The sequence below is a fragment of the Amorphotheca resinae genome (genome assembly GCF_003019875.1).
Source record: "Amorphotheca resinae ATCC 22711 unplaced genomic scaffold M430scaffold_6, whole genome shotgun sequence".
Lineage (NCBI taxonomy): Eukaryota > Fungi > Ascomycota > Leotiomycetes > Helotiales > Amorphothecaceae > Amorphotheca > Amorphotheca resinae.
In genome coordinates, this window is record NW_020194476.1 from 1,771,212 (window position 1) to 1,796,687 (window position 25,476).

A 25,476-nucleotide genomic window follows, 5' to 3' on the forward strand; every position below is an offset into this window, starting at 1 on the left:
ATTGCTGCCAGTGCGACAATCGAGTAACCTGCACTCCAATAGTAGTAGTAATGACAATGATAATAATGAACAATGATAATGATAATAATGATTAATTATAACCAATCACGAAGACTCCTCCCTCCCCTCGCCAGCCCACCAATCACAACCCCTGCTCCCTCGCTGCAGGAGAAGCCCGCTGCAGGCTTCCATGATTCTTCCGCTCGACTCTTCCCGACCGGGGGCCCCTGTCTGCCCGTCAGCAGCTACGGTGTTTCCGGTGTAGTCGCTGCATGGCGGGGGGCTAGCTGCGAGCGGCATAGCGTGGCTGGTGGGGTATGTCACGCAGGTGAGCCCCCTGCCTTTCACACTGTGTGTCTGAAGATAGGGACGGATGGCCTCTTGCTCTGATAGCGATGATAATGATGATGATGGTGGTGATAGACTTCTCTTATATGTATCTGTTTGTTTGTTCATATTCTTCATTGTTTATTTCTCAATGGTCAATTAATTGATAGGTATATCATTTGATTCATTTCCATCCATCTCATATAAACCCCCCCTCCCCCACCGCCCGCCCATTACTTCCAGACGTATTCCTCACCATCCACACTCATGGCGCAAGACCTCATCCTCATCCTCCCGAACCTCCCGCGCCTCTCCTCTCCCCTCTCCATCCAGCCTCTCCGTCACCAACATAGCTTCTCAAACTCCGAAACTCAAAACTCAAAACTTCAAACCTGCATCCCTCGATCCCAGGCATAAGAATAGCAACACCTCACTCACCTCTCCCCCCTTCCCTCGGCCCTCCCGTGATACTCCCATCCCTCAGCTTCGTTTCATTCCATTTCATCTCCTCCTCTGCTTCACCAACACACACCCTAAATCCGCACACACACACACCAGCAGCAGACGGTAGCCCCATCAACAAGCCGTGCAAGGGGGCGGCCTGCCCAAGCCACGGGTGGCGCAGGTGCTATGCCGGGAGAAGCAGCTGCGGAGGGAATGCCGGCGGAGTACGACGGAGGACGGAGGGACAGTGGCGTTATTGGTTCGTTCAAGTATTGGATTATGGGATTCTTATTCAGCAGAGATGTGTGGAGCGCGAGGAGATAATGGGTAAGAAGAGGATATTATTACCTATTCATTCATTCGTTACCTTTGGGAGAGGATCCGCCGTAGAGTTGAGAATCTAGGATATAGACCATTCGATGTTTATACGTACGTAGAGTACTGTAGGCGCTGTAGAATGATAATGATAATTCATAATATCGTCAGTATCATCAGTATCATCACGTCGATTTCCTACAGTCAGCATTCTCATCAATAGCATCACTGCATCAACGGCCCGGCACTCGTACTTGCGGAGCAGAGCCAGTAGTCCTAGGCTGTTTGCGGCCCCAGCACTTAAGCATAAACCACTCCTCTATCACCGCGCTTCAGCACCTACCGTACGTACCGCTCTGCGGTACAGAGGTAAGGGAATCCGCGCAGCCTGACTACCGCACACTACTCCTCTGCATCCTCCTCTATCGATGCGCTTGCTCAGCATCGTAGCCGCAGTCTCTCGCCGCCGCACGACTAGCACGCCCGCCCGCCCGCAATTGCTGCTCCGGCGCTTCCTCCTCTCTTGATACGCGGCATCTCCGTCTCCATCTATTTCTGCCTCGGCACGCATGTCGTGGCACCAGCGATCACTGCTCAGACTCAGGAGGCACGACTCAGGAGTTCGGAGGCTCGTTCGGGAGGATTCGACGTGCTGACTTCCACGAAACCTTAGGTGTGTCGTTCTCCGCCGCGCAGGGCCGTTCGGGCTGCGCATCCGAGGGGCCCTCGAGGGATTTATCGATCTTCGCTCGACTCCGTAGGACAAGCCTGATCACCGCTCCAAGTGCCTATCTGCCCGCGGCCAACAGGGACCCTCCCGCGCAGAGCACTCCGATAAGACCTGTCAGTCCAAGGCTTCGAGCTATCGGATGATTCTGGCTACTCGACAGCTCGGCTTCTTGCGCTTGAAAACGCTTCGCTTCGCAGGGGTCATGGGGCTGGCACTCGAAAATAGCGTGCAGGCCGGCGTTTGCTTAACTGAGCCACCATCTCGCATCGTGGGCTAGGGCCCCTGGCACGGTGAAGGGCGCGCAGCCAGTGAGGGTGCGAGTATGAGGCCCCGCTCCTGAAACATGGCCGAATCAGCGCTCTGACCGGCCCTAGCTTGCAGTCTGTCAGCGGCGCGGTGCCACCGGTGCCACCAGGGTACTGTGTGGATGCGCCCTAGAAGCAGCCGAACGGACCTAGAAAGCCGCATGGAAGGTTTTTGACCAGCCACGGCGCCTGACGCCACCGCGGACAGGATTGCTGGCGGAGGGCTGCTGCATAATTGCTGGAAGTGCAGTCTGCAATGCATGGAATAATCAATGACCGCTGGTGGAAGCCGCCGAAGAACGACGACTGAGGTCACATCATCGTCACCCATGAGACAACCCTGTTTCCGGGCGACCCGTGTGCTGAAAGGCCCCTCGCTCCAACCCGACCCAATCCAATCATCCAGGACCAACTCGTCCCCCCTGAGTTCGAGCCTCGAGGACATTCGTTTTGCATGTGATAACGCTCGAGCGTTTCTCGACTGAAGCTTCTTTCATAGATAGCGTCACGTAAGATCTCCTTCGTGAGGACAGTGATTGGCTAGCCTAGTTTACCTGTCGTGCTTCCTTCTGCGTCTTGGATGATGCTTAATCTGCCTGTTCGTCCTATTGTATATCTTCTGTGAGTTGACGTGCCTGGTACCTCAAACCTACTACGCCTTGTATGATTGTCCATCGAGGCCTGTTCACCAATAGTAGGTTCCTACCACGAAAGGAGGAGATCAGGAAGCGCTCCCAAATGAAAGGGTAACATGCCGTAGCCTTCCCCATCAATGAGCACCCAGGACCCAGCTCCAGCTCCAGCTCCCAGCTCCAGCCGCGAAGCTTAAATCCGCCCAGGGGCAAGATCGGCACCGCGGCGACCTCCTCGCGCTCTTGTCTCGCCGGCGGCCCTTGGATCAGATAACATGCTGCGGATATGGCTCCGGCTCTTCACATACGAGGGCCTCGCCTCGCCAACTACGTCCGTACTTCCCCAAGACCCATAGACGTGTCCTAAATTCCCCGGTCATTCTACTGCCCCTCTCCTGTCCGCCATTGCGGATCCACCATTGTTGCCCCTCTGCCTCTTTGCCCCTCTTCCCCTCAAGTACGATTCTCTCGCCCATGCCCGTGATATCTCTACCGTTGCTCGAACAAGAGAATGTCGCCCTTATCGAAATACTTGAGTGAAAGTCACGCTGCCTTCTGCAGGCAGGCCATAACCACGATTGGGCCGAGATATCAGAACTCAACTCGACTGCACCGGAATAATGAAAAAGGACCGTCAATCCCCACCGCCGCTGCCGAGCCAGACCCGCGGCCTCACCGCTGATTCGGCAATTCTGCCATGGCGTCAGAACGGTGGCTTGGCCTGCGGACCGTCGAGAGCCAGAGAAGTTCGGATTCTGATTTCGTGGCGCTGAGATTAGGTTGGTGACCTGGGGGGTCAAGTCTGGCAGATCGCTTTTACTGGATGAGGTAGGACAGTAGAAGAATGGAACGTTACCTCCCGGCCCACTTGGCACTCCTGGCTCCGCACTGGTCCGCGAACGACACCGTCGATCCTGAGTCGATCCCGACAGTCGAAGGAGAACGAGACCCGCGAGCCTCACATCTGAGGTCGCGGATATGTTCGAGGAAGATCGCCATCATGAAGGATGCAGGTTCCAGAACAGCGCTCTAGCAAAGGATCGTTTCAATCTAGTCCTGCAGCATTCCCCATGGTCCAAGTGCAGAGGCGATCAAAGAGGCATTGAGGATGGCGGCGGATGTGACGTCGCAGAGATGACAGCTTCGAGGAGGTCGAGAGTTGAGCGTGGGGGCCTTGCATCGTTGCGCGTCGTTGCGCATCTTTGCGCATCTGTCCTGTACGGAAACTCGATGGAAGGAAATACGATCCTGCGGGTGATCTTCCTGTCGTGGCACGTGATACCATCTCCACGTGACACACGCTTATCTGGTATCACATGACCCTTATCGGCCTGAAATTTTAATTTTCTGTCGGACATCAAGCGCGGTGAAGAAACGACAGGACCAGCACATACTCCAACTGTCACAGCACCCCCAGCCACAACAAGATGGGTCGCGAACTACAAAAGAAGAAGAACAGATCTTCCATCCCGAAGATCAAGCTCAAGCCAAAATCCAAGCGCGTCAATCCCCTCGGGAACGCCATCATTGCCGCGAACTGGTGCGTCCCCTCCCCCTCCTCCTCAACAGCCTAGCTAATCCACCTTCCTTCCAGGAACCAGAAGGAAACCCTCACCCAGAATTACCGCCGGCTTGGTCTCACCTCCCGCCTGAACTCCGCCACCGGGGGCACTGAAAAGCTGCACAAAGGTACCGAGTCGAAAACCAGCACCGTCTCCAAGCTCGCCATCACGAATGCAGTGCCCAAGACCATAGCTCCTACCGAGGTAAAAGTCGAGCGCGATCCCGAGACGGGGAAAATTCTGCGTGTGATCCACCCAAAGACTCGCTCGAATCCGCTCAATGATCCGCTGAATTCGGATTCGGAGGATGAGGACATGGACGCGGGAGAGGGAGAGGCCGAGGAGAAGAATCCGATTGTAGCGCAGCTGGAAGAACAGGCGCGCAGCGGGAAGGAGAAGAAGGAGAGGACTCAGAGTGAAAGGGAGAGGGAGTGGATTGCCAATTTGGTGCGTGTGCACGGAGACAATTACAAGAAGATGGCATGGGATCGGAAATTGAATCCGATGCAGCAGACGGAAGCGGATCTCAAAAGGAGGATTGCGAAGTGGAGGGCGCAGGGGGGAGAGGTTGCGGCGAGCGCATGATTCGAGGGAGGAGAGGAAAAGGGGAAAAGTTTGGGTTGAGACGTTAAGTTGGCGTTTGGCGTTGGGGATGCGCTGGGTGCGGTGATAGCGTCAATGAAGTATATATACGCTCCCGGGTTTCAATGGCAAGCAGCCTTGCCGCTTCTATCCCGCTGACAAGAGCTACAAGTCCACGTCATTATAGCACAAGCACAAGTGATGTCCCACTCTGCCCTTCCCATCTCTACATCACCCAGTCATTTTCGGCCAACCGAAATCCTCCCTCCTTATTCCTTCATTTGCATCTCCCACAGCCCAACCAATGCTACCTACACCAACCTCCCACGAAGCCATGCATCCCTCGCCTCGTTTCTCTACTTCTGTCCCAAACCTCGCTCTATTACTCAACCACCTCACTGCGCCTTTTCCTTACCTTTGACCATGCTCAGGACTTAAGAGAGGCCGGGGCCTCTTTTATAAAAGATTCACAGGGTCCTAAAAGTGCGAAAGGTATCAAAGAAAAGGAGGCAGAAAGAACCTGATGGATGTATGAGGAAGTCTTCTTAGTAACATAGATACGTCATAAGAATCTAGACATATCCCCCTATCCGGTCTATCTTTCACTTCTGGTTCTTGCTTGTGCAAATCCAGCATGCTAGTATACTTCCTTCCCGTCTACTGGTTCACATACCTACTTTAAACCAACATTCTCGACTCTCACAACTAGCGACATCAAGCGAGACTCCAGTTCGTACCTAGTGTCACTATATAAACTTCCTTTGTAGACCTCTTTCGTACTCTTCTTCTTTCTGTTTCGTTACAGAAACGCCCGGTGGTCGTTGGGCTGTTGAGGAAAGAACACTACTGACAGGCTGATACCAATATCCCACGCTCCCAACTTCCCAGAGCCCAACACAGTATTCTATCCCCAGGGACCTATAGGCTATAGATAAACATTTCCGTAATTGAATATAGTTCGCAATGAGAAATGAATCTCGCAACGATAATTAGTCATTGGCTTTCTTTGACAACGACAAGTTGTTGTGAATATTGAATATTGGGGGTTGGTGCCCTGGCTCTGACGGGTACCTAGAGCCTAAAGCTCCTGAACTGTCCCCTGAACTGTACGAAGGATACATGTCTACTCTGTGAAGGTATTAGCAAAAAGTAAAGACTCTTATAGATGTTGACTTTTATACCGGGGAAGCTGCCGTTAAAGAAGATACCAACACTACTAGGACTATACCACTATACCTTTGTTAGTCCGACTCTACAATGATACTAAGGATAAAGCCAGCGGCCCTAGGACGACCTTGTAGTCTTTCTGTTAGGATCCTAAGTCAAAGGTATTGTTCTTTCTTGACGGCGACCGCGAACGTCTTTGTATTCCCCTAAAGTCACAGATGTAGTAATGTTTGAATAGAGACCTCAGCAGACATAAGATGCCTACCTGGTCAGGATTGCCGGTTAGCAAATCGGGTCAGCCCTTTTTTGGCGATAAGAACTTGTGTTGTGAATATTGATATTTGTTGTCTAATAGACCAAGGGATACCTTAGTGAGTGAATATAATGGGATGGAAATTACCTTGCGCAGAGTGCCAGGTAAATGTACCTTGTGACATAGTTAGACAGGCGATACTGTTGAAGACAACACGCTTAACCAGGGCCATTACGTAGACTGTTATAGGGAGAGGGCTGTATATAGAACAGGAAGTTACTAGGACACCCATTAGGAGGAGGAGTTTTATTAACGGGAGGTACGATAGAGTTAGAGCAAAGTTGTTGTAAGGGCTGGAAGCGTACAAGAAGACGTGCTAAAGAATGCACGTTAGTAGGGATCAACGTAAAGGGCTTTCTAACGATTAAAAAGTTGTTTTTTAGGGAACTAAAGCCTTTGTTCTATGGATCCTTTGACTAAAATGAGGATTAAAGTTTCGTAGAAAGAGGGGAGGGGCAATTAAGGAAAAAGAGTAAGAGAGAGTGGGAAAAGGAGAGAATTGGATTTCAATCCTAACTATTGCTAGTTGTTTGTGGCTTGCTACCGTTGTCCCCTTTCTGGAAAAGTGTAGGGGGTAGAGTAGGATCTATATAGGCACTTAGGAGAGGGAGAGAGTGTAGAGGAGCTGTAAGCGTACAAAGTGAGAATTCTTAATAAGTCACAGGTAGATTGGTTAGTTCTTATCATCGCTTTTAGGAACCAACTAAATATTTGCCTTGCTTTTGTTTTATGAATCAACTGCTAGTAAGAAATAATGATGAATTCAAATTAAGGACTTGAGATTCTTTTAATTACGAGGTCTTATAAATTTATTAACTTCAACTTTTACCGTGGTCTATGGAAGGGCAGGTAGTAATCTTAGAGAAAAGAGATGCTTCCTGTTACTTCTCAACTTTCTTTGTCTTAGGAATAGGGTTCAGGAACCAAAAGGCTTAGGCAGATGTGCTTGTATTTCCGGATTTGGATATATAGATCCGCGAATACTTTGTTTTGTCAAAAGCTATGGCAGCTTGAAAAGCCATGCTATACTATCTTTCTTCGATAGGATATGCTCGAACAGAAGTCCTGCTGCTGAGGCAATGCACGGTTGTTCGTATATTTTTCACAGCCTCGTCTTCTCTCCAGGGCGAGCCTCTTCATCATCCGGACAATCTGTCTCCCTCCTCATCTGATATTCGGATCTCGATAAACCAAACTCCAACTCCAACTCCAACTCCAACTCCAACCGGAATATAAAGTCATATACTCATTCTCAAAATATACGTTCCTATAAGATGTCAGCATCTTCTCTGCCACAATATGCAGAGCGTAACATACACACATAACAAATTTCCTGACAAAGCGCTGGACAGGACGGCGTCACAACACCGCATACACACCCCTATATATTCATCAGCAACGTTTTATTCATCGCCCCAATAAAGCTGTAACTTACCATACACGACCGCGCAATAATATCAAACTCCTCCTCCCGGGACGTTATAAATTCGCGGCCTGGGACGGGAGTTGCCGCTGTATGGAGCACGAAGATGAGGGAGAGGACGAGGGAAGGGAAGTACATTGTCCGTTCTCCAGGAATCGGGACGGAGTTTTAAAAGGAAAGAAGAAAAGAAAAAAGAAAATTTATTAAAGGAGAGAGATGAAAATTCTGATGGGGAAAGAAAAGACAAAAAAGTCAACTTAGATGCATAGTAAAAGGAGGTGGGGGGAAGAGAAATCCTCCGTATATATCTCTGTTAGTCGGAACCTCGGAGGAAAAACAGAGAAATGCACAACCAAACACAAGGCACTACATTGTGCCAACGTATGGAAAATAACTCTCCATAACACATACTGTTTCAGAGTCTGGAAAAGGATCTCAAGCGAGAGGGTGAAACCGGGGGGTGTGGCGCAGTGAGTGGAATCAGTGGACAAGCCTCAGGAGCGGCCTGCATTTGTTTGTGCAGGATTCTGAGGTGGGAAACTTTTTTCTGTTTGTTGACAGAGTGGGAAAATTGTAAGAAGTTCCTTTTTAATAATGTTGCCATGTTGTTGTTTGGGTATATGTGGTTGGTGGTGATACTTGGGATGATGGAAAGAAGAGCGAGGGAACTTGTCCTTTGTGTTTCAAATGCGGACAAGGGGTCATTGACATCCGAGCTCTATTAGTAACACACTTAGGAAGCATACCAAAAGGAAGGAGAAATAAGAGTAGAAAAGCATCAGCCTTGCCTCCCTTAATTAAAATTATGTTTTCCCTATGATACCTAGTTGCTGCCTTTTATGCCGTGCTGTGGAAAAGACGACTTGTAAAACCTTCTGCGGTAGTCGTGCATACCTGTCTATGCACTTTACTATATAACATATGTGAAGTAACGCTCTTCAAGCTTGGGTATCAGACAACCATACATGCAAAGAGTACTCTAGAATTCTTCATAAAATTCCTGACAGAGATTAGCTTACACTTTAAGTCGAACAATGACCGAGCCTTGAATTAGTAAGTTTTTGTGTGTCAGGTCTTACAGTAAGTAGTTATATACACTGTTATTATGCGGACAATATTTGACTTGCCTATAGGATTGTAATCAAGACATATAAGTGTGGTTAAGGCAAGTAGTAATCTTGACAGCTCCCCGAGTCGTTATTCGGAGGCGGGGCCCCGCATTTCTTTTAGTGGAAAAAAAAAGAAAAACGGTCATCTTAAACAGAAATATCAGGCACGTTATATCCTCAAAGGAGGAAACATATCGAGACATCCGCAAATTATCGAACCAAAACTGTACATTTTTATGGATGAAACAAGTAAGTGGATATAAAGTTGTTCGTTCTTCTTTAAAGTAAAGTAGTGGTTTGCAACGGCGAGTGAGTCATTTAGCTAACACCTACCTAGTTAGGCGATTTAACTCGCTATAGACAGAGTAGCCAAGAGATATAAAACCCCGCTTCTCTTTTCTGAAACATATGCTCTTCTCTTCGTCTTCTCTTTATCAAGATATCTCCTTACTTAACCGAGATACTTTAAACACTAAGCACAATCATCATGTCTCTTAGTCTCCGTCTAGCAACAGTTTCAGACGCACATGCTCTCGTCGATGTGTATCTCTCTGCTTTTGCCAAAGATTCTATCGCCCAACTCTGCTTTCTACGGAACAAAGCCGTATATGATTTCTGGTACAACATGATCGTTTCCGAGCTGGCCGATCCTAATTCGCACTACCTATGCATTACCTCCCCCAGCCCCGACTCCCCGTCCAAAGAAACCATAATCGCATTTTCGAAATGGAACACACCCTCCGCACCCATCTCTGTTGATCTTCCAGCGTGGCCTGAGGGAGGTGACGTCGAGCTCGCGAACCAATTCTTTGGCGGTATGTTTGCGACGCATAGACGGTTGATGGAGGGGAGGAAGCATTGGTATTTGGAACTGATAGCTACGAGGCCGGAGTTTCAAGGGAAGGGAGCTGCGGGGATGTTGATGCGGTGGGGTTTGGAGAAAGCGGATGAAGAGGGGGTGGAGACGTATTTGGAGGCTAGTCCGGCAGGGAAACCAATTTATGAACATTTTGGCTTTCAGGAGGTGGACAGATTGGTTCATAATTTAGAGGGAAAGGGAGTTGAGGAGAAGGAGTATTTGGAGGTTATTATGGTGCGGCCGAAGAACTGAAGGATTACGACTTTACGAGGGAGGAAATAGAGAAGACAGAAGCCTTGGTTAGGCTTCTAAAGGTATGTAACGATAATTCGTGTTTATATGAGAAGTGCTTGAATTGATGGAGACAGCAAGCAGAAATAGGCAAATATGTAGAAAATGTTGGATCTATCGAGTTAGCCTGGATTCTGGATTTCGTACTAAAGATGTATCTCCTCGCGTAGCCGAATAGGGGGGAGGGGACACTAGTACACTACTTCGTAACATCCAGCCACGCGGAAGTGTAGAGACCTTTCACATAACAGCAGGGTTTGATTTTGGCTTCCTCCTTTCAATCTCTTGGGTCACTATGCCAAGACACTTGGGTCAGCACTAGAGACCAATTTGGGGCTAGCCACCTCTATCCTTGCGTCTAAACTCGCCGCTTTGGGACATACACTGCCATGTAAGGCTACTGATTTGCACAGGGCCTCTGCGTTGTGCATCTGTCCAATGAGAGTGTACCGTTCAAAGGCAATCAGCTCGACATTCGAAGCTATTAAAACCCTCTTCAGCTCCTCCTCTCCCCCTCACCAGTATTTGTCGCACACGGCGACGACTGTCCTTGGTTGTTCTCTTGAATGATAGCCTGACTTGGTGTGACAAAGCAGCTCCAATGATTATATACTTTATCCTCAACACCTTATAAGCTTGTTTAAGTAGTACCTGTAAGGGCGCACATCGGATAATTTGTTGTCGGCGCTAATCAATTACTATTGTCTAGAATATCCGGTTTTCGACTCCCCTTCTCATGAAACCGCATAATGTCGGGCGCCGAAGCCATTATTGCAGTGATTTCCTCGATAATTTCGATTGTCGATGGGACCAAACGAATCTATGACGCCGCTACGAGTGTCGAAGACCTTCCCGAAGCATTTCACGAGGTTGCCGGTCGACTATCAATCGTCACAAATATTTTGGACGCATCCAAGCAGTATCTCAAGGAGGGAGATATCAATGAAGATTCGTGCAAAGGAGTAAAGCACGTTGTTGAGGCCTGCCAAGAAAAGGCTAAGAAGCTAGATGACCTATTCCAGAAGGTTATCCCTAGTGATAGTGCCTCGAGAAGGCAGCGATACTTTTCAGCTGTCAGAACTCTGGGCAAAGGAAATGAGGTAGAGAAGTTAATGAAAGGAATGTTAGAGGACGTGCAACTCTTGGCCTGCGAGCGCGATATGAACATAGCGACCAGAGTCCAACAAGAGCAGATCGCCAAGGCTATTACAGAACTGTTGGCTATCCCACCCTCTGTGCCCGAGCACGTGTTTCAAGAGACCGGTTTCACGGCAAACAGTTCTGGATCTGGTACTCAGACGAACTTCAACGCTCAGGGAGAATACATCGCTCAGAGCGAGCCCGGCGAGGCGCGACAGTACAACTCTGGTGGCGGCGCGATCTTCAAGGCGCCTATCTGCAATCATTCAACTACCTCAGGTAGTCGCCGCCTTGAATATATCATTACCGTTTTGTGTACTCTCTTGCCTATAATAATTTGCATCCTTATGGTCCAATTGCGAAACCTCACTAGACCTCTTTTTCAAGGGATCAACGATGACCATGGTTGGGTTGAAGGCTGGATTAATAATTGCCGCTCTCGAGCTGTCCTGGACAATCCTGATCCTGGGAACCCAGCCACTGTAAACCAAGCTTTCAACTTCACCGGCACCGGAATCGACGAGAAAGCTATGTGCAGTACTTTTCTTCGATGTATTCTTTATCAGGCTACAGGAGACTATCCGACTTATTGGTCCTCAGCTGCGAGCATCTTGGCATTCATACCTACTATTGTTGGGTTGCTTAGCAACAGTATCGAAGAGATAGTTGCCCTTGCAGATGAAGCCCCCATGCTGGCGCTGCTTCTTGCCTTGTCCAGTACATCTTCTTTCAGTAGCCGATTCACCGATTCCGAGGCACCTCAGATGTTCGAACAGCATGCTGGCTACATTCTCGCAGCGGAAAGGAGCATCGTGCATCTTGTATCGAAGAGCCTCCATCACAACGAAAGAGGTCGTGGAGGAAGATGGTTCAAGAATGAAAAATTTCATATGGGTGTAGCAATGACAGCCTTGATTGTGTGCACAGGGGCAGTCTGGTTTTCGGTTTGGATGCTTACTTGCTACGGCTGTGTGGTATGGTCTTGTCCGGTCAAGTTACACACCTCGTTATGGGTAGCCCTGAGTCAGGTTCTGGCTGTTCTAAATATTGCCCTGCGGTCGTCGGTTTTCCGCACCGAGCAAATCACGCTGCGTATCCCAAAGAATGCAAGAGCGGACATAGCAAGGACGTCTAGACTTGTCCTATCTCGTCCAGGACAAGGACGAATGCCGACGCTTGAGAGATGGGAGACGCTAACACATGAGGCGGTTAGAGATATTACTGTTGCTTTGCGATGCCGTCGCCATGGTTGGAAACGCTGGTTCATTCAGACGACCTCCTCTGTGATCTCATTTGCTCTGTATACGTTTTCCACTGTTGTTTTGGCTAGTATGATGCTCATTATGCCAGTGACTGCTTGTTATATAATGGTGATTTTCAGCGTGGCAGGTGGCGTGGGACGATTAGTTGGATATTGGGCTAGGTCTTCATCAAGGTTGGGAAAAGCCGTAATTGCTTTTGATGTGCCAGAGATACATATGAAGGATTTGAAGGAGCGGTTGGAGAATGTTAATTGGCAGAATTTAGATATAGAGTTGACGGAGAGACAAGTTGCTAAATGACAAAACATATCGGAGGGCAAGCGATCGTTAAACAAGTCAGATAGCAGTGGGAAATACAGTATACATTATACAGAATATTACATTTCAACCGAACCGTATTTGCTAGCAATACAACCCCAAGTTCGTTGTCAGTGGATGTTGACCTGTACTACCTGAGTCTTTACATAATCATCTAATTCTAGGTTAAATAGCAGTAACTAGGTACCTTACCTATAGCCGAGTCGAAATAAGCCCCCCTTTTCTCTCGCTTAAGCTTACTATGCTCACCTATGCCTACCCGTACTCACCTTAGCTCATCTAGTAATGCCGATAAAGCAGCCTTACTCACCTTTTCAGACCGAAACGGATTCTTTCAACGTTAGGATTAATGCGGGCTAACCAGCTGTTGCTAATCAGGACGTTGCTCGAGGCTAGCCCGATATAAGGCCGCGTCCCTAAGGTACGGTTCATTGTCATATCTAGCTCTCCTCTGACCTCTTGCCCTCTTCCCTACTACCACCCTGATGCCCTGGAAGCGGTGCCGGGATACTGGCTTTCCTCTCCTCCCCTTCTACCGAAAAGAGACCAAGACTTCGTGAGCCAGCGCGTCCCAATACGAATAGGATAATAAACAACGATAAAAATATACAAATGACAACAGTAGCTACTCAATGACAACAACTGTATATTCACAACAATAAACTAGCATTATGATCCCTAATTCGGTCCCACCAGTTCTCAAGCTAAGAGCTCGAAGCCTCGGGGGCGTCAAAAAATTGGAAATTCCAAATTATTGAAGACTAAGAAAACACGTTGACAGTTGGGCTGGAAACAGAGGCTGAAGTTCCAAACAAGAGCGAATGCCCCAGTTCTGGCAATTTCCCTTTCCTAATTAAAGGTGTGAACTGGGGAAGGAATAAACGTATTTATACTTGATCTTGAGAAGTTCGCGAAATGTACGTACCTATTGCTCGTGAAGTCACGAGGCTTAGTAGACAGTGTACGACAAGGTGTGATTTATGGATAAAAACAAATTGAATAGAGAGAATGGATTGAATATTCCTGGACCTGGTAGCGAATAGGGCGCTTGAGTAAAGAAGAACAAGGTGGGACAGCTTATATTCTGGGAGAGGTGGTATCATAAACTAGGATTAAAATGAATATCATGACAGATAAGCTGCCAGGATCCACTAACTCTAGGGATGATTACTACTAGATCAATAGCAAACTGTGTCATGTACTTCAGACACCTACTATAGGTTTCTCTAGACTCTAACAAACCCTCTTATTCTTTATGATTGCTAGCATTAGCTCTGCTCTGAGAACAGATATTAAGAAAATATTACAACGAACACATGACAACCCCTAGAAATCGTATTTTCAGTATTAGACTTGATTCTAGACAACACTCTGGAATCATTATTCAGCGTTAGATACAACAGTCCTCCAGGATATGACGCAAGATATAGAGACTTCCTGATATATCATCTAAGACATGCCCTGCAAGATTGCTCAATTCTTTACTTACAAGTGACTTTCAAACAAGTAGTTGTTAAGATACCAGGGGGGGAAAAAGAAAGCAAATTAAAATAAAAAAAAGAAAAAGAAGGAAAAAGGAAATTATAATGCGAAAGCATAAGGAAAAAATGAAAGGAAAAAAAAAAACGACGTTGACAAGATTCGAACTTGTGCTCCCGAAGGAAACAGCTTTCTAGGCTGTCGCGATAACCACTCCGCCACAACGCCCGTCGTCTGCTGCTTATATTTTTTCCTCTTCTAATGATTGAACACCCTCATAGAATTATACTCTGTACTAATGAAACACATCTACCTAGTCTCTAAAGCGCCCTGTGTAGGTATTGACCCTCTTGTTTCTCTTATCTCTGTATTGATTCACTTGATGTCTTTGGAGATTTATGAAGAGATTGACTACAGCAGTTGCGTTTCGCGATAACCGAGAATGTGAGATGATTTATCTCACGGATCTTTTCTTTTGAGGGGACTTAGGGAGTATATAATAAAGTGTGCGAGGACCTTGAACAAGAAGATAGATAACTATTACGCGATAGGAGACGTTCCACTTATGTGACCTTGAGGAGCTAGAAGGATTATCAGATGATTCCAAGTGCTTTACGGTAATGTATGGGTAAAAGCAAATCCTCATACAAAACGTGCGACTACGTTTAAATCTCTCTACGACCTACCTCGCCGTACCAGCTACTGTATTGAAGGGAGGCGAAAGCAGAACTCGGAGTACCCTATGACGGAGATGACGAATGGTTCCGGCGGGGTATAGACCTGCGCAACGAGGCTGCGGATGCCGTAAAGCTCGCACAAGCCCGAATGAAGATTTAGTACGACGAGCGCCACTCTATGCCACATTTTGATGAGTACGCGTACCTGCGCCTTAGCAAGAAGAATGAGAAAGGGTACCATCTTGAAAACCAGACGAAACTTTCCTTTAACAAAAAGGTAGTGAACGACGATTTCGAAAGCTCTTACCACTATCGATCTGTGTGGCTTTTACTGATGGTGAATCCAAATTTTGACAACAAGGAGTGTTAAAATGACGGCGATGAGGGATTTGACAACGGTAAGAAAACCTTACGTTCTTCTAATTTGAGAAGTGGAGGTCTGGTGGGTTCGAGAATCAATTAACGTACATTTGATCTTCTCCTTTGACTATTGCTCCAGAGCTGTCGTGGACGTTACCCGGGAGTAGATCGCCTGTGGGACGGACGGGGCATTGCCACGTCCTTCTTGAGTAGAGGTATCATGGTAAACTAGTACCTTGAAATATAAAGCTCTTAGTCTCTTAAAAGGCGACTATAGTAAAGAATCCATTTTGATAGTAGACTGTAGAGCTAGAGGAGGTGGGAGGATTGCTTTTGTGTAAGTAGGAGAAAGGGACGATCCAAGAGATAGGGTGTTTATAGTCGAGGGCCCGTAGATGTCTTGTGTTTGATAGGCATGGCTAGAGAATGCTGTTTTCTTTGGGGGGATGGAGACTTAGATTTGAGCGCCTCTTTACCTTCGAGGTGTCCCAGATAACCACTTATAAGCAATTCGACAATGATACGATGTGTTGGGTTGTTTGTTATTCATAGCGAGGGAGTTAGTGAGCTTTGAAAGGGTGAATATATGGGACATGGTTGAATGGCAATGAATGCTCGTTAAAATGAATTCGTAGTGGGGTCCTTGTCCCAACAATAACGTGGCGCATCCCATGATGTCTGCTTTGCAGTCTATCTCCCTTAGACAATGCTGACCAGCTTCATGGAATGCGAAAAAGGAGTGACTTGTAATCGAGAAACCTCACGAGCATCCATATTACCATTCTATAAACTCTTCTCGACCTTCATGACCTCCTCAATGCCGTCTCTAATTCCCTGAGTCTTCACCTGATCTAATCTCTTCAACGGCCTACGAGGGTATCCGCCATACCCAAAGTATGACTGGATAGCACTCTTCGTTCCCGCAATAGCAGCTTTCGTGAGCACCCAATCACCTTTGCTCAACACCTTCTGCAACTCGAATGCCTCTTCTTTCTTCCCCTCCGTATACAGATCCCAGACCTTAACACACGTTTTGGGCATCACATTGGCACCTCCCGCGATAATGCCTGACCCCCCAGAAACGAGCGTTTGCGCGGTGAAATCACACATCCCGCCGAATGCCATATATCCGCTCCCTCTCGAGAAGGGTGTTACGGCATTTGTGGCGAGTGCAACGCGTGTCAGCTTGCCCGTGTTCCCGCATGTGAATTTTGTCCCCGTGATATTAGGATGCTGTGCAATTCGGATGAGGAGATCTGAATCCATGTCAATCCCAGCAACAGCACCGGGGTAGTTGTACAGAATGATCGGCAGTGGGGAAGCGTCCGCTACCTCCATAAAGTAGCTATAGATGGCCTCCTCGTCCATCAGGCCGCGGAAATATGATGGTGGGAGCACAAGCACATAGTCTCCGCCTGCCTTCTCGGCTTCTTTGATGAGTGCGACAGTTCCTCGGACTGAACCCTCGGATGCACCCACTATAATGGGGATTTGACCAAAACCGGCAGAATCAAGTGCTTCGCGGGTTGCGCGCGTGACGGCTGATTTCTCGGCAGTGGAGAGATGGACTGCCTCGCCGTTCGAGCCCATAGTCACTAGTCCTACGAGCCCAGCTTCCACAAGTCGGATTGCATGTTTCTTGATGATAGGGATGTCCAGCTCCTCGGTTTCGGGATCGAAGAATGTCATTGTTGGAGCGTAAATTCCGGGGAGGAGAGGTCGACGAGAAGCCGCCTGGCCATTGCTACCTTCCGTGGCTCCATTGTGTCCACTGGTACCCGCCATTGTATCAGTATTGCAATCAGGAAATGAAAGGCAGTGTAAGAAACAGATAGAAAGTAAGTTGGGATGTGAAACCGAAAGGGAAGTGAGGGTGAGAGAGAGAAAGAAAAGAGGGACCAGATGTATTTAAGGACATTCGGACGAATACAATTAAACAAAAGCATGTCCCGGAACGGAAGATATTCCGTTCTTTTGTGAGAGATCAGATAGAAGTTGGACCTTGCCAACCGATCCTCCTTCTAAGATTTCCCGGTAACAATAGCCCAGAAGTAAAAATCGAAATGAAAGGGCGTCAGTGGAATAATAAGAAGCCGGCGGGGGGCAGTCTAAGGCTGATGTCCTCCCGAGACGAGTAGCTTGCTTCTTTTCCAGATCAGTAGGCATACGCCACAGGCGTACTGCTTACTTTGTGGGTCAGATGCGAGCATCGTTGACAGCATGAAGTGTACAAAGGTCTTTGCCATGTACCTCCAGCTCCTGGTACCGTCCCATCCGAGGAGCTATGAGAGGCCAAGCCGTCCTTTCTGGGAGGGAACGGTTGTTTTGACTAAGGTCATTCTGGATAAGTCTTTGTGCATGTCTCCTGGCAACGAATAATGGGTCGATGGCGGTGTTCAATGGTGGTGATCAATGACGTTTCTCCTTGAAGACGATGCTGGTGGTTGTGGTCGTGGTCATGGTCGTCCCTCGTTCCCGTTGACACGGAGGAGTTTTCCCACCAATGAACCAGCTTAAGGTGACCAGCGGATCAAGGAGAGCTGCGTGGGGTGTCCACATCCCCCGGGATCATTTTGGTGCCGTGGGTAGGTAGCTAACAATAGGGAATTAGCCTGATATCAGTTGATATGCGGGGCAGAACTGCGGGTAAAATGTTCCTGTACATTTGTTGAGCGTGTTTGCAGATGGAATGGAAATGGACAATGGACTGAAGATTTAGATGTGGTTGTTTGGTGTAAGTCAGGACCACCTTGGCCATCGCAACGCCAGATTTACGGAGGCATGAGATTACCGTAAAACCTGCTAATCCGAGTTATAAATTCCACCTTCTCCAAGTTGGTGGAGACCGGATTATCTCCGCGCGAGCCCCTCATTCCTCCTTTGGGTAATTGTCCGGCAAAGCCCGACATCTACCTCCACAGTGTGTCAACAACACACATGTCAAGGATCACAATGATATTCTACAATATGTTCACTACTCCTCTTCTTCCTCTCTTGTCCTACGACAAGGGCTAATTCTGGTTACCCTTTGATGCTAATCAACCAAACCGCAATACCAAGATGTCCACAATACCAACCCGGCCAGCTACGGCTGCCTCTTCGGCGGGGGACCGGCCATTGAACGTCCTCATGGTCGGAACAGGGGAATATACGACTGGCTTCGTAGGAACAGGCGCTTCAGGATCAGATAAGAAAATCGGGGTCGTAGGACTGACGCTCTTTGACCTGCGACGACGCGGAAAAGTAGGGAAACTATCAATGGTTGGCACCACTGGGTCAAAATACCCCGCGATCCGTAATTCCACCACCCTCTCTCCCTCTAGCCAGGACATGAAGCTAATCATTCGTTGATTCAACCAGGCGAGCATTTACACAAAAACATCTCCCAGGTCTACAACGGTTTAGACACGAGTTTTGACTCTTATCCACCGGACGATGCCAGAGACCCCGAGGCATACAAAACCGCCATCGATGCGCTGAGTCCAGGGGATGCGATCACGATCTTCACCCCGGATACAACGCACTACCCCATTGCATTGTACGCTATCGAACGCAAGATCCACGTCCTAATCACCAAACCGGCCGTCAAGACCCTTGCACACCACCAAGCCCTCCTCGAAGCTGCTAAGAAGCATGGGGTCTTCGTCTACATCGAGCATCACAAACGCTTCGACCCCGCATACGCAGATGCGCGCTACAAAGCACAAGGACTAGGCGACTTCAATTACTTCTATTCCTACATGAGTCAACCGAAAAGCCAGCTCGAAACATTCAAAGCTTGGGCAGGCGTCGATTCCGATATCTCATATTATCTGAACAGCCACCATGTTGATATTTGTGAATCGATGGTTTCGACCCAAGGCTACACACCAGTCAGAGTCAGTGCGAGCGCGAGCAAAGGCACAGCTGTCGACCTCGGCTGTGTGCCCGAGACAGAAGACACGATTTCCTTGCTCGTGCACTGGGTCAAGAAATCAGCTCCGGAAAAGAGAGCCACGGGTGTGTACACGGCATCTTGGACCGCGCCCCAGAGAGCAGGCGTGCATTCGAACCAATACTTCCACTACATGGCCCAGAATGGCGAGATCAGGATCGATCAGGCGAAGAGGGGTTATGATGTCGCGGACGACAATCTCGCTGATAAGGGGCTAATGTGGTACAATCCCTTCTACATGCGCTATGCGCCGGACGACGAGGGCAATTTTGGAGGCCAGGGCGGATACGGCTATGTCAGCTTTGAGAAGTTTGTTGATGGGTGTAGACTCGTGAATGAGAAGGGCGCCGAGGCGTTGGCGGAACTGGATAAAAGGGGATTGCCGACTTTGAGGAATACGCTTGGCACGACGGCGATTTTAGAGGCGGGGAGGAGGGCGCTGGATGAGGGGAGAGAGGTGGGCATTAAGGAGACGGACGGGGTGTGGGAGCTGGTGTAAATCTCAATCAAATATCTGGGATAAGATGGATGGAATGTTGGGATAGTACATCTCGAATCATCAGAGTCCTCGATGGCAATGAAAAGTAGCTAGAACCTTGTTTCATCACTGATCTGCAGCGAATCTCATCAACGAGAGGAGAATGATAATATCAACGAAGCCTCCCAGGTATCATAGGACCATTCCACCTCCACGCAAGCAAATTCCCTTGATCAATTTATCGCCGCACACCTCAATACGCCACCCGCAATCCCGCTCCCATCTCACAACTCGCTCTTCCCCTTGGCCAACTCCTCCAAAATCGGTGCCTCCAAGCTCTCAGGCTTCGTAGTGCTCGCCCATCTGCCCTTGACCTTCCCATCCTTGCCAATCAGGAACTTCTCGAAGTTCCACTTGACCCTCTTCAAGCCCAGCAGGCCCGGCTGCTCATTCTTCAACCATTCGAAGAGCGGGTTGGCCTTGTCACCATTAACGTCCGTCTTGCCCAGGATGGGGAACGTGACGCCGTAGTTCAGCTGGCAGAAGGACTGGATGTCGTCGTCGGAGCCGGGCTCCTGGCCGCCGAACTGGTTGCATGGGAAACCGAGGATTTGGAAATCAGAGCCTTGAGGAAGGGCGCGTCAGTTGCTTGCACGGTTGGGAGAGGGTGGGAAGGGAAGGGAAGGGAAGGAGAGGAGAGGAATCTGATTACGAACCGTGCTTCTCTCTAATGGTCTTGTAGAGCTTCTCGAGCCCTTCGTACTGTGGCGTGAAACCGCATTTCGAGGCCGTGTTGACGACAAGCACGACTTTCCCTTTGTAGTCTTCGAGGGGAACGGGCTCGCCTTTCTCTGATGGGAAGAAGGGGGTGGTCTTAGTTCGAGATTCTCTCAAGAGGGAGGGAGGGGGAGCGCGGGGGGCACGTACTGTCCAAAGGCTTGAAATCGTAGAAGCTGGTTGCGGACGACATGGTTCTTCTCTGGGCCTGCGCGACGTATGTTCGTTGGATCGGGGGTGTTGATGTGCACTGTTCGTATCGCTATTAGCTATCTATCTATGATGTGCCAAACCATCGAACGGTAGAGCTTATTATGCGGGGGCGGGCTGCGATGCGATGCGATGCGATGCGGTCATCAACGTACAAGGTTCAAAAGCGGGGGGTGGTTCTTCCGAACTCCGTGAGCGATGCGCCGGGTGGTATCTCTGAAGACGCTGTGGAAGAGGCGGGTTGGTGCTTGCATCTAGGAAAGAAAGGATTCTGGAATCAAGATGCACGCGCGACGCTGGGATTAAATAAGAGGGCGAGAGGATGGCTGCTGTTGGTGTTTGTAAAGCGTTTCGCCTCTGAATCTGACCAAGCGGCCGGTTCTGGCCTCTGCCAGCCTGCCAGGGTTGCGCTCTTGGCACTTGATGACAAAACGAGGTCGCCATGGTCTTCATCCCGTACAAGACAAGGGGCACGTTTGCACAGCTAGAATAAGTCTAGAACGGGAAAGCAATTACCAATGATACACTACGCTTTTACATCAGAGAATTGCTGTTGGGGTTGAAAGCTTTCAAAGCTGGAGCTGTTGGCAGAATAGGGCGGTGACCGGGCAGAAAAGGGCGGTGGCTGAGCTTTGATTTGGCTTTTGCCTCGGGCTTGGCTTTTGATTTTTGATATTAGGACTCGAGGAGTAACTTCTACCCCGATACACATGACAAGGGATCAGGAAGCATACGTGAAGAGAGAGAATCCCATATCAAGCCTGTACAGGAGAAGATGTGAAGTCTCTCACTTCCACAACGCAAAGCGTAGCTCATAGTAACCAACAATGTTGCTGAAGCCAGAGCTTCCTGATTAATAAGATGCTGCTGGTCTCTGCATGACATCAATGTCGACAACCCTCGTGGCACGGAGATTTCTCAACACCATGGCTTCAGAAACACCACAGCGGAACATCGTAATCATAGGTACTCCTTCCCCATCGCTGATTCTCATCCCAACTGCTAACCATGTGCTGGAAACGCAGGAGGTGGAATCATAGGCTGCACCACCGCCTACTTCCTCACACGGCACCCCTCCTACTCCCCTCAACGCCACAACATCACAATCCTCGAATCGCAATCCATTGCCTCGGGCGCATCGGGCAAAGCAGGCGGTCTCCTCGCGCTCTGGGCCTATCCCTCGAACATCGTTCCCCTCTCCTACAAACTCCACGCCGAGTTAGCCAAGGAACATGACGGTGCGAACCGATGGGGCTACCGCGCCGTCCACTGCGGATCTCTGAGCGCCAGAGGCCGTCTTCATGAGCCCACAGACACCAAGGGCGGGGAAGCAGCAGAAGGAAAGGGAGAGGAATGGCAGAAGCTCCCCAAGACGGACCCGAATGCCAAAGCAAAGATGGCAGCGAAAGGCATCCCCAAAGACCTGGATTGGTTCGATGCCGATGCCGTCACCGGGTACTCAGAGATGGGCGACCCGCGCACAACCGCACAGGTGCATCCCTATCTCTTCACCACCTCCATGGCGGACCTGGCCGTCGAAGCGGGCGCGAAAGTCATCCTGGGATCCGCCACCGCCATCGATTATACGGGCCCGCACGGCGTCAAGGCCGTGACGTACGAGGATAAGGAAACGAAGAAGATACATACCCTCCCGGCCTCAGATGTCATCCTAGCAGCCGGTCCATGGACAAGTCATATCTTCCCTGAAGCGCCGATCGATGCGATGCGCGCTCACAGCGTCGTCGTGCAAGCCGACGTCTCGCCGTACGCCATCTTCTCCGAGATCGACCTGCCCCGAGACTTCGGCAGGAAAGGAGGCGGCGATGTTCGGGTCCGGAGACATGGTAAGACGGTCAGCCCGGAGATGTATGCCCGACCTGACGGGACGGTTTACGCATGTGGTTCGTCCCCCCCTCCCCCACCCTATTTCATCTCACTCCCCCTCACCACTCTTCTATCCCCATCAAATTGAAAGTCAATCATCATTCACATAAACTGACACCCCACCCACCGCGCCAGGCGAGGGCGATCACCTAGTCCCCCTCCCCAAATCCTCCGACCTCGTCCAATGCGACCCGGACCGGTGCCAAGACATCATCGACTACGTATCCTCGATCTCCACCCCTCTGCGCCAGGGCGCCATCCTCGCGAGACAAGCCTGCTACCTCCCATCTGTGTCGACCGGCGGCGGGCCGCTGATCGGCGAGACCGGTATCCGGGGCCTGCTGCTCGCGACGGGGCATACGTGCTGGGGTATCCAGAACAGCTGCGCGACGGGGAAGCTGATGAGTGAGTTTGTGTTTGAGGGTAAGGCTAAGAGCGCTAATGTGGCGAGTCTGGATCCGAGGAGGTTTTTGTAGATAGGAGAGGTAGGGAGGTGGGGAAGAATCAGTAATTATGGGAAGTAGAGGGAGGTCATCACAGCAATCATATATTGAAATCTAAATGCTATCTATTTATATACACATATATATCTCCATACCTACCTTACTTATAAACCTCTACCTATCGACCACTATCCACCCTCCTACATACAAGTTCTTAACACCTAAATAAACCATACTATACCTCCATTTAACTTACATCTCAGAATTATAATAGCTACCTATCAGCCTATCCCCTCTCGCACCTTTACCTTTACCTTATCTGGCTCGTAGATGGAAACAGGGGGGGTTATCACGTGCATCATAGTAAGCGAACGAAGCGATCCCCCTCCCCCCTTTCCCTAACTAGGTACCTAGGTACTCAAAAGTCTAATATAAGGTACCTAGGGAGCTAGGGTAGAGCACGGTTTGACATATAGGTAAGCAACTCTAATATTGTAAGAATAGCATATTCGAAAATCTTAGGTTGTTCTATAGGTATGTAAGGTATGTATGTATCTATTCGTAAAGTAAGGTCTATAGATCTCTTCTATAACACGCATTTGTTCTCTCTCTCTATATAGGTATATACATATATAACATCTAAATACCCACCTACCCACCGGAGAATTACCTAGGGACCAAGCCAATCTAATGGCTATCCCTACGATTAATACTGCTATGCAGCGTATGCTGCCTCATAAAAGCGCCAGCCACGAGACCCAGAAGAGCCAAGCCCAGAGCCGTCAAAAACACACCGCGCAGCGCGATGCTATACGCTTCAAAAACGCCATCATGCCAGCCGCGCGGCAGCTTCTTCAGCTCTTCGAGCGAGTCCCGGATGCGGCGGATCTGATCTGCTGCGCCGTCGCGCCCGTCGAAGCGCTGGTGCAGGCCCGAGAGGAGCAGGTTCTGGTACACGGCCGACGCGATGGTGATGCCGATGGTGGAGCCTGTGGAGCGGAAGGCGTAGGTCGCCGAGGTGATGACGGCTTGGTGGTCGTGCGACACGGCGGAGATGGTCGCGAGGAGCGTGACGGTGAGCATGCCGCCGTAGCCCGTGCCGATGAGGAAGGCATATATGAAGGCGATCCTTTCCGGGGTGCGGAATGTCAGCGTGCTTAGGAGACCGGTGCCGACGACGAATGTAGTGAGGACGAGCAACCCGAGCGCTTTGTATTTTCCCGTGCGGTTCATGATGATACCGGAACCGAGAGAGCCGACGGATGCGCCGATGCTCTGGGGGATAAGGTAGAGGCCAGCTGCAGTGGTGGATAATCCTTTGACTTGGAAGAAGATGGGGATGTAGAAGGTCGTCATGAATGTGGCCATGGTCGTAAACCAATTCGTGAGGCATGAAGCTAGAACTGTCCTGTTGAGCAAGAGCTTAATAGGGATGACAGGTTCCTTCGCCCAGTTTGCTTCAACCCATACAAAGGCCGCCAATGCCACCACTGAGAGGCTTAGGGATATCAAGACAAGTGGGTGTGTCCAAGGCACGATATTGCCTCCGGAATTGAGACCCAGGAGCAGAAGCACCAACGTGACAACGAGGGTGAAAGCGCCGGAAAAGTCTACCCTCGACAATTTCGACTTGGCGCTCGTCTTCGCCGGAATCTTGACGGTGAAGAACACCAGAGTCCCAGAAACCACCACCAACGGTACCTGGCTCAAAAACGCAACCCTCCACCCCCAAGTATCGTTCACCCAGCCCCCAAACAACCCGCCTAGACCCGCGCCCGCGCCATAACAGATATTGCCTATGCCCTGGATCACGCCCCTCTTCCTCAATGGCACTAGATCACTGGCCACAAATGTGCTGATGGCCATCATTCCCCCACCGCCCATCCCGGCCACCACTCTGCCCGCTATCATAGTCCATTCGGTCGTCGCCAAACCGCAAATCAGGTTCCCGGCCGCAAACAGGGCGTTGGAAACGACGAGCCCGGTGCCACGGGAGAAGATATCGGTGAGGCGGCCGGAGAGGGGCTGGCATGCTGCATTGGCGATTAAATAGGCGGATGCAAGCCAGGAGAGAAGGGAGAGTGAGTTGAAAGATGTGGAGATGGGCGCGGAAAGGGTTGCGATTATAGTGCTGTCGAGAGCGCCAAGGAAGACGCCAAAGTAGATGCTGCCGAGGGTTACTACAAGGAGTCTATTTGAGATCTCGTCGACGACGACGGTTTCTTCAGTGGTGGTTTGGTTGGAGGGGGGCTTCAGCTGGTCGTTGTCGTAGAGGAGAGGGGTTTCTTCATCAGTTCGTGAGCTCGAGGATTCCGAGACCCCGTTTTGGGGGGATTTGGATCCGGGCATGACGAGCTATTGGAACTGGAATTGCTCATCTACAAGTGAAAGGAAAGCAAAAGACTATAGGAAAAGAGATAAGAGAGCAATCATATCTTATCGGACAGAGGTGGAC

The 25,476-nt window shown here is 49.6% G+C and overlaps 8 protein-coding genes across 8 annotated transcripts; 5 read left to right on the forward strand and 3 right to left on the reverse strand.

The window, feature by feature from the left end:
* Positions 1-4,180: 4,180 nt before the first annotated feature.
* M430DRAFT_102355 (hypothetical protein) lies at positions 4,181-4,900 on the forward strand (the record flags this gene model as incomplete). The annotated part of the gene is made up of 2 exons (XM_024860788.1): positions 4,181-4,293; positions 4,348-4,900. The coding sequence occupies 2 exons, from the start codon at positions 4,181-4,183 to the stop codon at positions 4,898-4,900; spliced, it is 666 nt and encodes a 221-aa protein (XP_024721166.1).
* Positions 4,901-9,396: 4,496 nt separating this feature from the next.
* On the forward strand, positions 9,397-10,020 carry M430DRAFT_19408 (hypothetical protein; the record flags this gene model as incomplete). The annotated part of the gene is made up of 1 exon (XM_024864068.1): positions 9,397-10,020. The coding sequence occupies one exon, from the start codon at positions 9,397-9,399 to the stop codon at positions 10,018-10,020; it is 624 nt and encodes a 207-aa protein (XP_024721167.1).
* A 573-nt stretch (positions 10,021-10,593) lies between these two features.
* M430DRAFT_35221 (hypothetical protein) lies at positions 10,594-12,852 on the forward strand. The gene is made up of 2 exons (XM_024866700.1): positions 10,594-10,712; positions 10,769-12,852. Exon 2 carries the CDS (start codon positions 10,809-10,811, stop codon positions 12,759-12,761), a length of 1,953 nt encoding a protein of 650 aa, XP_024721168.1. The 5' UTR covers positions 10,594-10,712; positions 10,769-10,808; the 3' UTR covers positions 12,762-12,852.
* Positions 12,853-15,825: 2,973 nt separating this feature from the next.
* M430DRAFT_35223 (hypothetical protein) lies at positions 15,826-17,237 on the reverse strand. Its single transcript, XM_024866701.1, has one exon. It carries the CDS (start codon positions 17,078-17,080, stop codon positions 16,079-16,081), a length of 1,002 nt encoding a protein of 333 aa, XP_024721169.1. The 5' UTR covers positions 17,081-17,237; the 3' UTR covers positions 15,826-16,078.
* Positions 17,238-18,383: 1,146 nt separating this feature from the next.
* On the forward strand, positions 18,384-19,899 carry M430DRAFT_121703 (hypothetical protein). Its single transcript, XM_024861813.1, has 2 exons — positions 18,384-18,590; positions 18,656-19,899. Exons 1-2 carry the CDS (start codon positions 18,425-18,427, stop codon positions 19,726-19,728), a joined length of 1,239 nt encoding a protein of 412 aa, XP_024721170.1. The 5' UTR covers positions 18,384-18,424; the 3' UTR covers positions 19,729-19,899.
* A 92-nt stretch (positions 19,900-19,991) lies between these two features.
* Positions 19,992-20,907, reverse strand: M430DRAFT_140431 (hypothetical protein; the record flags this gene model as incomplete). The annotated part of the gene is made up of 3 exons (XM_024862663.1): positions 20,635-20,907; positions 20,424-20,558; positions 19,992-20,332 (listed from the first exon to the last, which is right to left on the reverse strand). The coding sequence occupies exons 1-3, from the start codon at positions 20,675-20,677 to the stop codon at positions 19,992-19,994; spliced, it is 519 nt and encodes a 172-aa protein (XP_024721171.1). The 5' UTR covers positions 20,678-20,907.
* Positions 20,908-21,620: 713 nt separating this feature from the next.
* On the forward strand, positions 21,621-23,054 carry M430DRAFT_102469 (hypothetical protein; the record flags this gene model as incomplete). Its single annotated transcript, XM_024860800.1, has 3 exons — positions 21,621-21,660; positions 21,720-22,595; positions 22,714-23,054. 3 exons carry the CDS (start codon positions 21,621-21,623, stop codon positions 23,052-23,054), a joined length of 1,257 nt encoding a protein of 418 aa, XP_024721172.1.
* A 514-nt stretch (positions 23,055-23,568) lies between these two features.
* On the reverse strand, positions 23,569-25,456 carry M430DRAFT_121711 (hypothetical protein). The gene has a single exon (XM_024861814.1). The coding sequence runs from the start codon at positions 25,368-25,370 to the stop codon at positions 23,709-23,711; it is 1,662 nt and encodes a 553-aa protein (XP_024721173.1). The 5' UTR covers positions 25,371-25,456; the 3' UTR covers positions 23,569-23,708.
* Positions 25,457-25,476: the final 20 nt, after the last annotated feature.

Coding starts and splice junctions, on each gene's coding strand:
- M430DRAFT_35221 (XM_024866700.1), top strand. CDS start 10,809: ATGTCGGGCGCCGAAGCCATTATTGCAGTGATTTCCTCGATAATTTCG.
- M430DRAFT_121711 (XM_024861814.1), bottom strand. CDS start 25,370: ATGCCCGGATCCAAATCCCCCCAAAACGGGGTCTCGGAATCCTCGAGC.
- M430DRAFT_121703 (XM_024861813.1), top strand. CDS start 18,425: ATGGTCGGAACAGGGGAATATACGACTGGCTTCGTAGGAACAGGCGCT. Junction 18,591..18,655: donor GTCAAAATACCCCGCGATCC/GTAATTCCACCA, acceptor TGATTCAACCAG/GCGAGCATTTACACAAAAAC.
- M430DRAFT_35223 (XM_024866701.1), bottom strand. CDS start 17,080: ATGGCGGGTACCAGTGGACACAATGGAGCCACGGAAGGTAGCAATGGC.